The sequence below is a fragment of the Typopeltis vanoorti genome, chromosome 24 (assembly GCF_054136105.1).
Source record: "Typopeltis vanoorti isolate ZY-2024b chromosome 24, IOZ_Tvanoo_1.0, whole genome shotgun sequence".
In the NCBI taxonomy this organism is placed as follows: Eukaryota; Metazoa; Arthropoda; class Arachnida; order Uropygi; family Thelyphonidae; genus Typopeltis; species Typopeltis vanoorti.
In genome coordinates, this window is record NC_143572.1 from 66,596,644 (window position 1) to 66,615,581 (window position 18,938).

General features: G+C 37.5%; 1 protein-coding gene across 1 annotated transcript in view; it reads left to right on the forward strand.

Moving 5' to 3' along the window:
- Positions 1-18,938, forward strand: part of glu (structural maintenance of chromosomes 4-like protein gluon) — a 384,191-nt gene that overhangs the window by 248,228 nt on the left and 117,025 nt on the right. The window contains exon 16 of the mRNA XM_090413308.1: positions 16,667-16,707. Coding sequence (XP_090269434.1) covers positions 16,667-16,707 — 41 coding nt within the window. The remainder of the gene's footprint in view (positions 1-16,666; positions 16,708-18,938) is intronic.

Sequence of the window (18,938 nt, forward strand, 5' to 3'; positions counted from 1 at the left end):
ATTAATTTTCAAAATTAGTTTAAAAAAGATTAATTCTTAAAACTTTAGTAACAAAGTTAAGTGAATCACGGTGAGCAGGTTGTGAAATGAATCAGGCAAGGAATTGTATCTCATTTAATTTCTATTTTAAAGTTGTGAGTAATGAGAATTGTAACTGATAAACCAATATGACTCTTGCGTCCAGCATGGGAATGGAGGACAGTGAGTTCTTCCAAACTGTAAACTCCCAGCAGGTCTTTCTTCAATTTTCAGGGGAGGAATCGGACGATGTACTGTCTTTTTTTTCATTTGTTGAAAAATTCAGAGAGATAGCAAATTGGACTGACTTCCAGTTATTGATATTACTCCGAAGCAAATTAACTGGTAAAGCAAAGACATTTCTGTATTCATCCCCAGTACTTAAAGAAACATTAGAGTACACAAAATTTAAAGACGTTTTAATATCGTAATTTTCTAAACTAAGAAGTATTGGTCCAAACCTATGGAAGCTGCAGAAGATCACACAGAAAGATAAAGAAAGTATTACCGATTTTTATAATTGCATGTTAATGCTTTCTAATAGTCTAAATATATCCAATGTAGACAAACCTCATTTGGATTGGGCTGTATTTCAACAGTTTCGTCATGGTGTAAGGCCAGAGCTAAGAGAGACGGCCTACAAGAAAAGAATTACAACATTAGAAGAATGCCTTAAAGCTGTCAAGGAAAGGGAACAAATGATAGGAGACTTTTGTCCCTCATCCAATGTAGGCCATGTAAATGTCATAGAAGGGACTGATTGTTCCCTAAACCTAGTTGAAACCAGAAAGGAAAATAAAAAAGAAAAGGGGAAGAAGAAAATTGTTGGGGAGAAATCTATAAATTATAATCACCTGTCAGAATGAAGACCAATCCAACAAAGAGAAGTTAATGGAAGAAGTGCAATCCCTAGTTCAGCAAGAAGTAAAGTGATTGCAGCAACCAGTGATGGATCGCCTCGATGAAGTAGTGAAACAACTGGCAGCCATCACTATGAAGTCTCAAGAAAACCACAACCCCACAACGAATAAGATCAACGAGACGATCAAACAGGAAGTAGAAAGGCAAAATCAGCCCATATTAGTTAATCTAGATAAAGTGGTACAAGGACTAGAGAATGTCAATCGACAGATATCCATTGCCTCTCAGCCTCAGGCAAAGAGAGAATACCTCACAGACTGTAGAGATCCTCCCAAATGCTTTCGATGCAATAAAGCTGGACATATTGCCAGGAATTGTTCCTATGTTAGAGGAACCTACTCGAACAACAGATGGGATTCTAACTTTGGGCATATTCCTCACAGAGAAGGCAATAAATTTCAAAACTCCTTTAAATGAATGAGTCGATGAAGATTAGAGGAAATATCAAAGACTTTCAGTGTAACATTTTATTAGATACAGGCTGTAATGCTTCAACCATAAGGAAAGAGTATTTCTTAAGTATAAAACATAGATTATGGAAGAGTATTACCCAGTTAAGGAAACCTGTGAGAATTACCACTCTCTCAGACTCGAACTCTATAGCACATGAGAAAGTTCGCACAAAAATTTATCTGCTGAAATTTGGACTATGTGTCTGGCAAGACTTACTTGTTATCCCTTCAACACCCAACTCTGGCTCTCATACCATTTTTGGATCTAATTTCATGCAAAAATATCACTTCTCTTGTGATTTTTCAAGGGGTGAGATATCCCTGATGAACAGAAAAAGAAATGTTAGAAGCAACAGTAAGCCTGATTATGCTGGAAGGAGGTGACTATGTCTTTTGTGTTAGAAGTTTCTTCTGGATTGAAGGCATCTTGATTTATGTTTTCTTCAGCTGCAAATGTTTCTTTAAAACGATTAGTCCATATTTCTTATTGTTTCATGGCCACTTGCTGTGGTTCCATCTTTTTGTAATATTGAAATTGGGTTGGGTGAGTATGTTCTAGTTATCTCTAACTATTTCATAAATGGTCTTGGAGTCATGTTTTTTGTATGCTTCTTCACATATTCCTGCTTTTTTTTTCTAAATATGTGATTTTTGCTAATCTGCATTTTTTGTCTATTTCATTTTTCAAATTTTTGTATAATATTTTATTTTCTTCATTATCTTCTTTCGAGAGGGTAGGTTTGGATATTCTTTTTTTTCTCCCATAAGTCCAAAATCTTGTAAACCAGTCTTTGTTTGCTCTTGTCTGATAGCCCAGGTGTTTTGTTGCTCTTTCTTTAATAATTTCTTTACCTTTTTTTTCCAAGACTCCGAGACTGTATCTAAAGCAGGATTGTTTTATTTTTCTTTTAATGTTCTCTGATAGTTAGATCTTGTCCAGCTGTCATTGAGTTTTGAGATGTCTATCTTCTTTTGATTTCTTCTTTCAGTTCAAGAAATTGGCTATATTCCTCCTCTTTATGTGATTGGTCTGGGGCATAAATTTCTATTATTGTTATATATATATATATATATTATTATTGTTGTTCCGGGCAACTCCAAGGAGGCGACAGACTCATCGAGGGAGGCCCTAACATCATGTCAAGAACAACTATTCGACATTCACACAGTATCTATCATACCTTGCCTTGAACTCATTCACGGTCGTAGCACCCACAACAGACTCTGGAAGCTTATTCCACTCATTCACCACTCTCCAAGTAAAAAACCTAGCTCTAACACCCTTGTCAACCACGCTCTTGCCCAGCTTCCATTCATGGCCCCTAGTCCTCCCACCACCAGTCATATTTTCAAAAATATCTTCTGGATCAATCTTATAGAAACCTTTCAGTAATTTGAATGTCTCAATCATATCACCCCTCCTTCGCCTATCAACCAATTTCTGCAACCCACAAATCTTCATCCTATTCTTATAAGGTTCATTCCACAGACCTGCTATCATCTTGGTCACTCGTCTCTGGATCCTCTCCACTTCCTCCCCATCACGAAGAAACCCTGGTGCCCATAATTGGGCACAGTAGTCCAGATGGGGTCTTATCAAAGCTCAATACAGAGGAACAACAACTTGTTTGTCTCTGCATGTTAAAGTATTTTTCAGAAGCCAAGTGATTTGGTGAGCTGTTTTAGTCACTTTTGCAATGTGCCCCCTAAACTTCAATTCCCTATCCACCAACACTCCCAAATCCCTGGCCTCATCAATCTCCTGGAGTACGGTTCCACCAATGCGATATACTGCTGCTATTCTTTTCACCCCAAAGTGCATAACCTTACACTTTGTCACATTAAATTGACATCCATTTTTCCTAGCCCAGTCCTCCAAACTATCCAAATCATCCTGTAAAATTTTGACATCCTGTGCACTTACAATTGCTCTACCCAACTTTGCATAATCAGCAAACAAGTGAACACACCCTCTCAAATCCTTTCCTATATCATTGATGAACAAATTGAAAAGCAGTGGTCCAAGAACAGACCCCTGTGGCACACCACTAGTCACAAGCCGTCTTTTAGACTCCACTCCTGAATAAACCACTCTCTGGTATCTCTCCTTCAACCACCCTCCTATCCATCTCACCAACCCTATATCTATCCCCATCTGCTCTAGTTTACTGATTAGCGTTCCATGTGGCATCCTGTCAAAGGCCTTGGCAAGGTCCAGTAGTATCACTGTAAACCCATTATCCCTATCCAGTTCAGCCGTCACTGTGTTATAAAACGTGAGCAAGTTACTGAGGCACGATCTACCCTTCACAAAACCATGTTGTCCCCCATACAATATCCCATTTTCATCTATCCAATCCTGTATTCTTTTTTTTGGCCAATTTCTCTAAGACCTTGACAATGATTCCTGATATGCTAATCGGTCGGTAATTTACAACAGCAGTCTTGGAACCACCTTTATGTAGTGGAACTATTTTCCCATCTTTCCACCCCTCGGGACTAACCCAGACCCGAGACTCAAATTAAACAAAATGGTCAAGGGTACTGACAATTCTTTAGCTGCTTCTCGTACGACACGAGCTGGTATACCATCCAATCCCATGGATGTATTGACATTGAGGTTATGCAATAGACTACTCACCTCCACTTCATTCACCACAATTCCCGTATAATTACTGGTTTATTCGTTTCTGCAATGCCACCACCTGGTTGATATATTCTTGCAAAGTGCTCACTCAGTAACTCAACTATCTCAACTGATTCAGTTACCTCCCTACCATCGGCATTCTTTAAAATCATTCTGCCATGTACATTTTTCCTTTTACTTGCTACATATCTAAAAAACTGTTTAGGATTCTCTTTAGCCTGCATGGCCAATGTTCTTTCGTAATCCTTTTTTGCTTTTTTTACCACACTCGTTACCCTTCTGGCCTGCGCTTTATACCGTTCATGTGCCTGCCGGTCACCTTTCTCCTTAAATTCCCTCCATAGTTGTTTCTTTTTTTGCAGCTCAAGCTTAATGGTGTTATTCATCCATTTAACCCCTACTGGATTTATTATTCGGACTCTAGGTATACAGTCAGCCATTGCTTCATGCAAACACTTCTTAACTGCCTCCCATGCGCTATCAACTTCTAGTCCTTGCAGTTGTACATGGCATGGCACTGAACCAATCAAACTACTAAGCTTGTCATACTTTCCAGCCCGATAATTCCACATGTACCCTGTCTTAATTGAAAATTCCACACCTTTAGCCACCTCCCAAGTCAAGACCCTATGATCACTCTAACCAATTGGTGGCAATGTGGTCATATTTGTTACAGCCAAATCCTCAGATGTAATTACTAGGTCAAGCACTCTCTGACCCCTAGTATTTTCCATTACATGCTGTCGCAGATAGTTATCCCTTAATGACTGCATAAAATTCAATACCTTCCTCCCGTGTGTCCTCTCCTCACTCCAATCAATGCGACCATAGTATCTCCTATAATAATTACCCTCCTTCCACTCATTTCTTCTCTTTGCTTGTGCATATTGTCACCACCATCTTTTCCATCACCTGGTCTATAGCAGCACCCAATTGTATATTTAGTTCTGCTAGCCACAATCTCACACCAAATGGCCTCAAATGTGCTCTTTTCTCTATCCTGCAATTCAACTTCTATTCTCCTTGGCTGTAGCTCATCAGCTATCATCAACAATACTCCTCCCCCCATTTTATTCTCCCTGTCATTCCTGAACACACTATATCCATCACATTCAATCCCACTAGCTATATCATCTACAGTCAGCCATGATTCACTAATACCAATAACCTGTGGTCTGGAAGTGCCAACCATGGCCAAAAACTCTTCCTTCTTGTTCCTAATATTCCTAGCATTAGTGTGCATGAATTTAAGACCCCCATTAGCCCCAACGCTACCTTGATGCCTTATATTAACTATCCCACTCTGATTTGTTGTCCTTATTTGCTCGGGCATATTATATTCATTCATACATTCAACTGCCTCCCTAGGGACTGTATATCTATCCTCCCCCTTTAATAAATCTAGTTTCCCTGAATTTGCACATCCACTACATTCAGCAACACCTTCTCAAGTCTCCTTGCACCATAACCATTCAAGTGTAAGCCATCCATCTTATATAGATCCTTTCGCCCATCGAACTCACTCCACACAACCACAAATTCCACACCACTCGTCATACATAACCCACGCATAAAGTCATTCGTAATTATGGCCCTCCTTTTAAACATTTCATTGTCATACCGTGGCAAAAGAGTAATCATTCTAACTCTCTCACTCTTTTCTTTTGCTACTTCAAACAATTCATTCAGGTCTTCTATCATTTCCATTTTATCTCCTTTCAAATCATTCGTACCTGCCACAACAATCATTTCTTTCACCCTTTCCTTTTGCTCTCTAATAGACTCAGTTACATCCTTTATGGTTGCACCAGGTTTGTATGATTTTGTCAAATCCTCTACTAACACACCTCGTACTAATGAGTCTCCATACAGCACTCTATCCTTCATTTTGTTCATGTTTACACTCATACGCCTATTTTTCCTGTCATACTTTTTATTATTGGCTGGTTCAATCAGTCGACTTTTGCTCATACGCTCTAGCTTCTGTTTTGCTCTTTGTATCCCACTATTCAACAACGCGATCTCACTCATTGCATCTATCTCTTCTTTTTTATTCTCTGTAAAACCATTAATACTATCATTCACACTTTCTACATTCACACTCTCACAATTCTCTGGTACAACCTTGCCGTTTCTTGTCATATCCCTATTTTCTTCATTCTGAAGTTTGACAAAAATATCACACTGACGATCCGAAATACACTTCAATTCCTCATTCTCCCTACATTTTCTACACACATTCACTCCTTTATTATCATCTGACCGCTCGGCAAAGCGTACATTTCACAGATAGTACACTACACTGAATCATCTCCTTTACATTACCGTTCTTCCAAGAAGATGGCGAACCATCATTACTGGCCGCAATTTTCCTTCGTACTGGAGCCATATTTACTAGTAACGTATTTTATCAAATTATAAATTATAAACACCAAAAACACATGAACAGACGCACTTAAGATACGCAAGGCAAACAAAACTACGCAATATTAAGTAAATTTATCAACGATAACTGAAAATAACGCTTATCTTATCAGGAGCTTTTATGAACACTACACGTTACGAATCCCTCTAGCAGCGACTTCCCAACATAGATTATGTTATAAAACACTTTAGCACACTAACTACACTAATAAAACTACAATATACTAAATATACTATACTAAATATAATATACTAAAATTACACAATTAAATCTAACAAAATATTTAATAAATCAACAAAAATCACAAATCTTTCAGGAGCTCTCTGACAGTACGTCTCTTCACCAGCTAGCCTCGACACCAACCAACCATATTCCTTTTTCTTTTGCTCTGAATCTTACTGAGATGATTCTAGAGGAAATTGGTCTTACATCAACTATTGAATTTAGGAGCCATTTTTTAATGATTAGTTCTACACCCTCCTTCCTGAGTAAAATATGCTTGCCTTTTTTATGTCGATTTTTCCCTCACCTGTCGAGTGGGGTCTCTGCAACTCCCAATATTTCAAACAGTTTGAGTTCTCTCTCTCTGTTCAGTTTTAATTGCCAGGTTTGTACAGCTTTCTGATGTTGATGGTTGAAATATTATATATGCAGTTTGCATTCTACATAGCTGTCTTCTCGCCTAATCTATGTGGGCTTGAGTTAGGTGCGTCGGATCTCTTGTACGTGGTAGCATTATTTTTGCTTCTCTTTGCTGGCTAATTCATCTTTAAAGATTTTAGGCAATTAATGCAGCCAGCTTACCATTCCTTTGCTGCATACCTGTTGGTCTGCAGGAGGTATTTCATTTCCCTCCTACCACCCATTTCTGGAAAGCATTCCCCGATCTGTCACCTGGGGATGCGCTTTCTACTATAAACCATCCCCCGAGATGGTTTATAGTATCATATACTGCAGTTAGGTCTACTGCTCCTGTGGCTAGTTTTTGCCCGTAACCATTTTCTATATATTGCGTTAGGTTGAGAATTTCTGATGTACAGGATTTGCCTGGTCTAAAACCAGCCTGCTCAGCAATAAGATGGGGTTCGATTAGGGGTTTTAGCCTATTCAAAATTAATCGTTCATAGAGTTTAAAGAGGTTGCTGAGTAGTAATATTGGTCTGTAATTTTTTGTGTTGGTTGGAGTTTTTCGTGGTTTCAGAAAGGCCACCACTTTAGCATGTAGTTGGTATCCTTAGGGTTCTCAGGCAAGTTTTGTATAGGTTTAATAACCACTCATTAGTCCTGGATCCAAAATGCTTACTTTGTTTATTACAGATATCATCAAGGCCTTCAGATTTTCTAGGTTTTAATAGGTTTATGGCAGTATTGAGGTTCGGTGATGGTGAAGTCTGAGTTAATCATATTTTGTTCCTCACTTGGGGTTCTAAGTATTTTATTTTTTTGGGTGCTTTTTAGGGAATTTTCCATTCAGCACCAGCTGGTGAGCAATTTGATTAGCCTTGCTTCCATCTGCCAATATTGAAAGATGCAGGAAGTTTTGGATTATGTATCAGGTTTAGAGAAAGGTTTTCAGCCCATTTACCTGTGGATGCTCATATGGCTTAGTGAAATCCTTTCTAATTTTGTTGAAAAAATTCCATGCCTTTCTGCTACTATGGGTCATATCAAAATCTTCTATTTCCTTTTTCCATGAACACCTTTCTTCTGCCATCTTAGAGCATAATTTTTTTCCTGCATGGATGGTCTCCTCTGAGAAGGGGGGGTGGTTGTAATTAGCATACTGGGCTTGTATGTCACTGGAAAGTCCCGGAATGTAGTTTGTGCGGCATCTTGGGGGATGTGTTTGGTGGAGATTTTCCTCAGTATTTTGATGAATTGAGGATACTTGAGGGTTTGGAGGAACTGGTTGTATGAAGTAGTCAAGACCTTCCACGAAACCCTTCAATTAGCTTTTTTGAAATTAAATTGTCATCTGTAATGGGCTGTGTTAGGCATAATGACTGGGTTGAATTGAGGCATTATAAGTCTATGTTGAATATGTGGAAAGGGATTTAAAACCTTTATAACACAAATGTTGGATATTTTTGAGCTAACAAATATGAGGTCAGGGTTATAGCGTCACTTCCATCTGCCACTATTGAAAGATGCAGGAAGTTTTGGATTATGTATCAGGTTTAGAAAAATTTTTCAGCCCAATTTTCAACAAGTTCTACATCTTCATTGGACTTTGTGTAACCCCAATTAATACTATGCCTGTTAAAGTCACCTAATACAACATTAGTCATGTATGCATTATTATTGAGGAGGATGTCAGGGAAGGAGAAAGCGTCTTCTGATGGTTTACAAACAGATGATTGAGATATTTTAAAATGTGATTGTAATAATCTCAATGTTTCTGTTCATTGAGTCAATGGACGATGGAATTTAGTTTTTTTGGAATTTACTTTTTTTTTTACAAAATAATTTAATTCTTTTGTAAATATCATCATCATCATCAAATTCCTGCTATGTACCCTCAAGGGGTGTACACGATATGATAGTACTACATGAAAAAAATTACATCATTATTAATTTCCTATCTACAATTTTCCTCCAAATCAGTCTGTTACTTGTCAAGACTCCAACATTATCGGATCTAATATTTCTATCGTCTAAGGCACTTTGTACCGTATCAATCCACCTATATCTTGGTCTTCCTCTGGGTCGTTTTGCTGCCAACCTGGCAGAGAACACTTGTTTTGCTAATCTTTCCTCGCCCATTCTGTTTAAGTGACCATACCACCTGAGATTAGCTCTGCTAACGCATTCCTGGATGCTGACAATGTCAAGTTCTTTCCTAATATCCTCGTTTTTAATATAATATTGCCATTGATGCCATCTGTTCACACCTATAATCTTTCTCAGGACTCTCATATCTGTGGTCTTTGGTCAAGTGTTTTACTTCTAACCCAGTTCTCAGATCCATAAGTTAAAACTGGTTTGAACACTGTCTTGTATACAGCTAATTTAGTGTTCCGACTAATTTCTCTCTTATTCCATATGAATTTATTCAATTGACTACCCACCATACCAGCTTTGCTGATTCTGTTGTCTATTTCTATATTTAATTTACCATCTTCAGTAAAAATCGTACCTAAATAGCTGAAATGTTTTACTAGTTCCACAGGTTCTCCATTCACAACACAGTTGACATTTTCAGTGATTCTGCCTATTTTCATTGTCTTTGTCTTTTTATTGCTGACCTTCATACCATATCTATTACAACAGCTATTCAATTTAGTCAGAGAATCTTGCAGACTTGTAGGAGATTTATTTAGAAGTATAACATCATCCGCATAAAGCAAAGAGCTGACATTAACATCTCCAATTTTGATATCAGGTTTAATACCACTTTCCTTCATAATGTGATCCATATAGATAATGAATAACAGAGGGGATAATGTACATCCTTGTCTCACACCAGATTTAACATTAAACCATCTTCCTGTACTTCCTTCAATTCTAACTGCTGACTCACAACTCAAATAAAGACTAAGTATTGCTTGATATAATGCCCCATTGACACCATATAACTGCAGCGTATTGAATAGCTTCTCTCTTGGCACCTTGTCATATGCCTTTTCCAGATCGACAAAACTTAAATACAGATCTTTGTTACATTCCCATGCTTTCTCGACTATTTGTCGTAAAGTGAAGATCTGATCCTGACAGCCTCTATTTGGCCTGAATCCAGCTTGTTCTTCACCAAGCTTTTCTTCCACAATTCTTCTCAACCGTTTCTCAAGTATACTTGCATAGATCTTGCCAGGAACATTCAGTAGGGAAATACCTCTGTAATTCTCACATTCAGTTTTATTTCCCTTTTTATATATGGGTACTATGAGAGCTCTAATCCAATCATCGGGAATTTGTCCCTCTGTCCAGGCTTTCTGAACTATGCAGTGCAGCCACTGTAAGACTCTTATACCACCATACTTCAGCATTTCTGGTCGAATATCATCTACTCCTGCTGCCTTTCCACATTTCAAGCCTTTGATGGCTTTTTCTACTTCAAGTATGGATATGTATTCCTGACTGCATGCCTGGTCAGTGTTTTTTATCACTGTGCTCTCATCACTGCTTGTTTCATTTAGCAGTTTTTCAAAGTAATTACTCCATACTTCAAGGATATCTTTTTCTCCTGTTTTCATGTCACCTTTATCATCTCTAATTCCTTTTACAGCACTCATTCCTCCATTCTTAAGCGTCTTCAACAACCTCCAGAATATTTTGCCACCTTCTTGATATTTATTTTCTATATTCTTGCCAAAGTCGTCCCATGACTTTTGTTTAGCTAGTTTTACACAGTGTTTAGCTTTCTTAGATTTGTCTCTGTATTCTCTAAGAGCACAAGCTGACTTATTTGACAGGAACTTTTGGTATGCTTTCTTCTTTTCCTTCACTACCTCTTTAACTTCCTGTGTCCACCAGGGAGTTCTGATTTTTTTATCCTTACAGACAACCTCACCACATGCCTCTCTGGCAGAATCAGTCAATGTTTTCTTCAGAGTTTGCCACTGAATCTCCAAGGTTTGATTCCTATTCTCAAACTCTTTCATTTTTTCTTCAATAATCTTTGTGTATTTTAGTCTACAGTTCACATCAGAGAGCTGCTCAACTTTTATTCGCTTTAAAACTTTCTTACATGTTATTCTTTTCAATGTGAAATTCAATTTTATCCTGCTCAAGACTAAATAGTGATCACTTCCAATTTCAAATCCTCTGTACACTCTGGTGTCCTGCACCAGGAAGAAAACATCACTATCAATAATAACATAGTAAATGAGACTTTTCTTATTCCTTGCCTCTTCTCTCCATGTGAATTTGTGCACATTTTTATGTTGGAACATGGTGTTAGTAATAACCAGTCCATGTCCTGAGCAGAAATCCAACAGATATTTGCCATTATTATTAGCTTTGCTCTTTTCTCCAAATTTCCCAAAATATTTTTGTATGTCTCACAATCATTTCCTACTCTTCTATTTAGATCCCCAACAAGGACCAACTTTTCATTTTTTTTTGTGTCAGTTGCATTTTCTAAAGCCTCAAAAAATTCCTCCACTTCTACCTTAGTAGAACCTTAATAGGCACAAATAAGTCTCATTGTCCAGTTCCCCATTCTCATATTTGCCCACATTACTCTACTTGAGACTGACTGCCATTCAAGAAGATCCGCCTCGTATTTTGTGTTGAATACTATGGCTACTCCTTCTTTTCCTTGATTGTAATTGCCTGAATATAACATTATTATTTCATACCATATTTATCATGGATGTAAGGTCTTGCAGCACCTTCCCCTCTGAGTTTTTTGCAGGCGGAGCACTTTGCAGTCATTATCTCTGCAAATATTTGCAATGAGATCTTGCTTGACACTGGTGAAATCTTCAATATTAAACGATATTATTCTTAGGCCTGGCCTCAGGTGGGATCCTTTAGGGGAAGAATTTGGGAGCATTTTAGTTCGATCACTTGCACTTCATTGATAGCAGCTTTAGTTTCCCCTAATGGGTACTAACAGGGTGCAGAAACAAGAACCTAGCTGCTGTGCACCCCTTGAAAATATTGGAGTGGTGATACCCATTGGAAAATATTGGGGTGCTGACAAGTAATAGTCTAATTTGGAGGAAAATTGTGGATAGAAAATTAATAATAATGTAAATTTAATCATGTAGTGCTGTTGTAGTAGTCTGAACTAGTGACACGCCAAGGGTATTTGCTGCCCAGATGCAAACGTTTATCAGCCGCCCCTAATACTGCATTGTATAATCCAAATTAGATATTAGCTACATAAAATACCACCCTATCAATGTTGCTGCCCGGGTACGGTGCACCCCCTTTCACCTTCGGGTTGGCACGACCCTGGTCTGAACACCCCTTGAGGATACCTATCATGAAATTGTTGATGATGCCTCTGCATTGTTGACGTTCAGTTATTTGCATTTCCTTGACTTAATTTTAAATGATTATGAGATTTGTTTTTCTCTTGTTAATGTTGCTATACCTTTTGGATGAAATCAGAAACTACTTATCTGGGTAAAATTTGCTGTTGAAATTTAGAAATTTAAAAAGTGTATTTTCAAGATTTCCTTATATAAGGACATAACCTTCTTCTGGATAATCAGTAAACTTAACGGTATTCCCTTCTGTGTCAGATCATCGGGCCCAATCTCTTCTTGGTAATAATTGTGTCCTTCAACGCTACCACACCTTTCTTGCTTTCAACAATGCGAACTTTATTCTTCACTATTGTATTCACTGTCAAAATAGGTTGATTCCAATTTTACCAGCGAACTCTACGCAATAAATAAAGCACTAGAAGCCTACTTAAATCTATCATCATCTCAACAATCTGAAGGAATTATAATTTACAGTGACTCAAGATCAGCTATGGAGGCAATCAAAAATGGCAATACCAAGCTCACACAAGACATCCATAAACTCTTAAATCATCTAAAGTGTTTAGGTAAAAGTTGCATTTTACAATGGATTCCTGCTCATGTAGGCATTGATCACAACGAAGCAGCTGATAAATTAGCAAAAGAGGCCAGAGAACTCAACCAAGAAACTCACATGATAACTCTTGCTGATGCCAATGCACTAGCAAAAGCTAAACTAATTCCATTGAAATCAGTGATACAACATCAAATTCCCGAGATCAATGCTGACAGAAGGACCTCCACCACGATAGCAAGACTACGAACAGGACATTATAGAGGAATGAAGATCAATACAGATGATACGAGAACATATAGAAACTGCAACAACTGCCCCAATACTGAACTGACACCCACTCACATCTTTACCTGTCCAGCAATTACAGCAGCCTTGCAAGAAATAGATCCTAATCCTGAACAACAGCTCTATACAAACAAAATCACAGACATAGCCAAAGCAGTACAAAGAGCACACGGAAACATCTAAGACTCTTCAAAGGACAAGACAACAACAACAACAATAGGTCGATTTATTTCCTAAGCTATTGTTGATAGAATTTTCCTGCCTTCAACTTTCATTTTCGACTTTTCTTCTAAAGTAATGGCAGACCTTTGTTTTTTAGATTTATTACCAGTGCATTCGGTTTTGCGTTTGCATTCCATTTTAAAGGTAAAAAAACAACGAAACTAGCAGTGATAAGTGACTGAGCTAACTGCGCGAGGCATCTACTACTGTAATGCAATAGGGCTGTCAAAGATGCACCTGCGCAAAGCTGCAAACATGTTCATACATGCCTAGTAGATTTATTATGTAACTGTGAATTTACGTAACTCGGGGTGTAACTGTACTTTACAGAAAAACACTAAATTATAATCCTTATTTTGAATGCAAGTGAATTTTCTACATTCACTTCATTAAAATTTACTGCTGTATGTAAACATGATGTTGTAACAATGTGCAGCTGTATTATATATAAACAATCGGTTCTGCTTTTCTATGCAATATATATGCATTAACATTAGAAAGTGATAATTTGAAATAGAAAACTGAAGTTTACCCTAATTTGTATAAATAAAATACTGTAGGACATCTGTATGCATATACTGATGGTCTACAAATATATGTGATATGATCACTTAAACAGAATGAGAGAGAGAGAGAGAGAAAAAAAAATTTAGCAAACAGGTTATCTGATGTCAAGAATTAGACTCAAAGGAAGACTAAGATTTAGGTAGATTAACAGCATTAGTAGTGTCATAGAAGACCGAACAGTAAGATCTGACATTGGTGACCTGATAACAGATTAATATGGAAGAAAAATATCAAAAGAAAGCTACTAATAATGTGAATGTAATCATGTAGTAATATCATAATATCCTGTATGCTCCTTAATGTGTGCATATCAGGAATTTGATGACAATAACACTAACATATACATAACAACCACTGAATTTAGAAACCTTTATGCAGATGTATATAAACATCACTTACATAGCATATATGCAAAATGCAAGATCATATGCATCTCCACATGTTCTAGACAGCTATTTAAGAATGCTGCTGGTCAGTAATCATCAGTAGTGTTGATGACAATAGGAAAAACAAGGGTTCTTTCAGAGTTTGATAAAAAAGCTTATTGTAGCTGCCCATCTTGCTGGAGCCACGATTTTAAAAACAGTAGAGCTGACTGTGTTCTCAAAAAAGTGAGATATTCCAGGTGTTTTATCAGCGGAAAAAATAATCCATGTTGCTTGTTTTAGAGGTGTGGCTGTGGTCATAAGACGGTCTATCAGGAATGAGATAGCCATCATGTTAGAAGGCTTATATGGACAAACAGAACTTCCTATGTGCAGCGATTGACTGAAACATTTAATGAAGGCTGTTCCCAACCCATATTTAACCAAACTGTGCACAGGGAATCGAAGAGGATCAGTATTGGCAGTTGCATGCCTATACTGATTTCTGCTAAGAATTGGAATGCTCATCTACAGTGGTGCCAGGAACATCATGACTAGACACTGGAAGACTGGAAAAAGTCAGGTGGTCTGATGAGACACGGTACACCTTGTTCTGTACTGATGTTAGGGAGAAAGTTTGGCGACAACCCCATGGAGGAATGAACCCAGCTTGCCTTGTAAACACAACTCAAGGTTCTGGAGCTGATGTCATGTTGTGGGACATGTTCTGTTGGTATAGAATGGGTCTCCTGATATGACTGGAAGGTTGGGTGTCCTCCAACAAGGAATATCTGAACATTATTGCTGATAAGTCCATCCTGCAATGTTGACTTTATCCAGCATGTGAGAGTTGTTTCATGGACAATAGCACTACTGTCCATTATGCAATAATTTTCAGCAACGGTTCATCGAACATGACAATCGCTTCCACCATCTTCCCTGCCCATCACAAAACCCGGATCTGAACCCTATTCAGAATGTATGGGACATGTTAGAAAAACAGATCTGAAGCCAAGTCCTCTTCCATCAAATTTGGGCCAGTTATAGGACTGTCTGGTGAATGCCTGGTATGTTGTGGACAGATGATCCAACACTTTGTGAAATCTATACCAAACTGCATATGTGTTGTAATTTGAGCTAAAGGAGGTTCAATACAGTATTAAATAAACGTTTCTAATTCAGTGGCTGGTATATGCTTTAATGATTGATAACAATTACCTTCTTGCACAGTTCTTCTCTTCTTAAATCTTTTGTTTCTGAAATGCCAACCTTGTTAAACTGAGTGGATAATGTCGTTATTCTCCAGCCTACATGATCTGGGTTCAGATAGCTGTAGTATGTATGTTTGTGAATGCCTTCAGGTAGTCGATTTATTCTTGTGTAAAATCATCATCCTGCTTTTTTGGTAGACGAGTGACTTGAAAGCAACTCCTAGCAGAGTTTTCAAATTATTCGATCCTTAATATCCAGAACACTAAATGTGTAATTTCCAGCCATTGTCGGTGGGATGTTGATTAAAAAAATAATAATTAACTTCATACTAATAAGCTACATTTTCTATATATAAATAATCTCTGAACTAGTTTTTAGTGTATATATTCATTCTGCTTCTGTTTATTTTAACAAACTTTTCTCCTCGGAATTTTTCATATTTGTTAACATCTAATATTAATGATTTCATTTCTTCTTGCATTTTAATCATTTCAGGCACTAGTGAACTTAAAGTTCTGTAGTTGATTATTGTGCACAAAGGGAAAAAAAAGTGTTCTCCCTCTCTTCTATCCCATGCCATTTGTCATTTTTATATTTGGTTCTTTTCACGTAATAGAACCTTTGTAGCTTAGCTCAATCAGTAATGAAGCCTTTTGATTGATAAGACCTGGGTGCGAATCCCATCAGGACACTTAGAACTTTCATGGTGAATTTTAGAAAGTCTCATAAAAATGGCAGAACACAAAGCACAAATTGGCCTGAGAAATACATGCAATTAATAAACCTGATACCACAGCCCTTGTTGATTTGGCCATAATTCATAATTCAAAACATGCCACCTCCAAGTCTTAACTTATTGTGCTTCATTACAGACAGATTTTTTTTTATTTTTTATCTTACTATTCATGATTATTCATTATTTTGGTGCTCTTTGGAGATAAATTTACTGCATGAAAGGAATGTTAATAGTTTTCTACCATAAACTTAATTCAAATAAGGAAAATATGTCTAATTTTGTGTAATATCATTGGGTATTTGTTTTTCTTATGTGTTTTAGATGGATACTTGGATTCCTTACACCAGACAAAAAATTCAAACGTAAGTGTGTAATTTAGATTTTTTAATTATTCGCCAATAATTAAATATCAGTTTACTATATTTTATCTGCAGCAGGTGATACTGTAAAAGAAGGAAAGCAACTATAAAAAATCTTCCATCCAACATATTCTTTTTGTCTCTGTAAATTTTATATAGGGATTGTTGAGTCAGTACCATCTTCTTATCTGTGGCATCCAAAGCTTTCATTAATCATTATTATCATTATTTCCTGGTGTTTTGTATTAGTTTTTGTGTGAAGAGTGGTGCATGAATGGAATGCATTTACCTGAGAGTGTGATTGATTAGTGCCAAGATGATGAATGTGTTTAAAGAATTATTTGTTTAGATTATTGTGATGGTAGGACTTCCTGTGATTAGTCTTGATTCCATAATGATGTGATGAAAACATTGGAATGTCTGTGATTACAGCAGCAGAATTAGGTGGATATCTCATCATATGTTATGAAAAAATACAAGTGATTTAGTAGTGCTGTAATCAGATTATTCAGGTTTTATCACTGGCAGGACACCAGAGAGTGGAAAAAAGGTGCTGAACACTTGATTATAAGTTAAATTAAACATGCCAAGATATTATATTTTTGTTTAATCCTTTATTCAAATGTAAGCAAAGTTTGTGAGTGAAATACCTTCATGACTAGACTACCTGTATATAGAGGCTAATGACTTTGCATTAATTGCCTTAGTATCCCATAATGCACAGCATACATCATTTCAGGTGTGTATAATGCTGTGCATTTTGGTAAGGGCCACTACCTAGACTGGTTTCAACCTTTATTGAGGTCTCATCAGTGGGAGCTAGATCCCCAGAAGAGATACCAAGGGTCTGGCTCCCACAGACGCACAAACTTTGTTTGCTTATGCTTAGATAAAGGATTAAACAAGAATATAATTTCTTTGTATCTGTAATTTAATTTTTAACCACATGAAAAAAAACTTTCAACAACCTGTTCTTATCTAAAGTATTTTAATAATAAGGTGTTACACCCTTTTCTGTATTTGTATATGGGAAATATATGACTTCTGCATTACTTCAGCCTTGGTACCCAGCACATCGAAATTGAAAATCCTCAACTGCTAACATTAAGAAAACAGGAGTGGAAATCCACACAGCCAAAACTATGTGTTTCACAACTCTACCAGCAAACAGCTACTTGAAACCAACTTAGCAAAGATACCAGACGTGAATCGAGCAATGCCGGCAGCAGGTGACTTAAATGGCAAGCACCCCAGCCTGGAAAAGCAGAACCACTAATTGGAATGGTGAAATACTCAACGACTTTATTGCCATAAGGAATATTGCAGTTGTGGGACCTCTAGAACCCATATACTATAGCACAACAGGATGTCCTTACAATTTACATATCACCATATTCTGAAACGTTGCTCACCAATAGCTGAATGCAGTGGATGACCTCAGTTCCAATTCACTATCCAGTATTACTTCACTTAGGTGTAGAACAGGAAATACTTCTGACCATCTCTCAGTAATCAGCTGGGGAAAGCTGTCTAACACACTCCTCATAGTTCATAGGCCCCAGTCCCAACTACCAGATCTAAAGAGATGATTAACACTTCAATAAACAATCTTGCAAAACAGATAACAACACTCCAAACTGCTACGTCTGCGATACCACACTCAAACATTGACCACCTCCCAGAAGAAATCAAGAATTTTATTTGCAGGAAGAACAGAGCCAGCCACTGGTATCACAGGATGGTGGCCCTTGAAGACTGATAAACCCTCAACAGAGCCACCTATTCATTCCGACAAGTACTGAGGGACCAACAGTGAGAAACGAAACTGCTATCATTAAAACCAAGGATCATTCACTATGAAAAATGATAAAGGCCTTAAGAATGGGCCGCAAACACCTCCCACCAATCTCTGGTGAAATAGGTTTGGTCTGTCAGGATGCCAAGAAAGCGGAAGCTTTTGCTGACAGTTTAGAAAATCAGTGTGGCTCAAACTATATATGCATGCAGACTTAGATTTTATCAGGAAAGTTCACCCAGCATACACCACCTGCTAAAGTGCATCAGGATTTCCAGCAGTTCCCTCAGAACAACTGCCCAAACAGCCTGCTCTCTGCCTAGGTACAATTGCTGAACAAGTGATACTGACAAGATTGCAAAAAAATAATGAGGGGAAAAAATCTCATATCCAATGAGCAGTGTGACTTCCACAAGAATCACTCCACTATACTAAGACA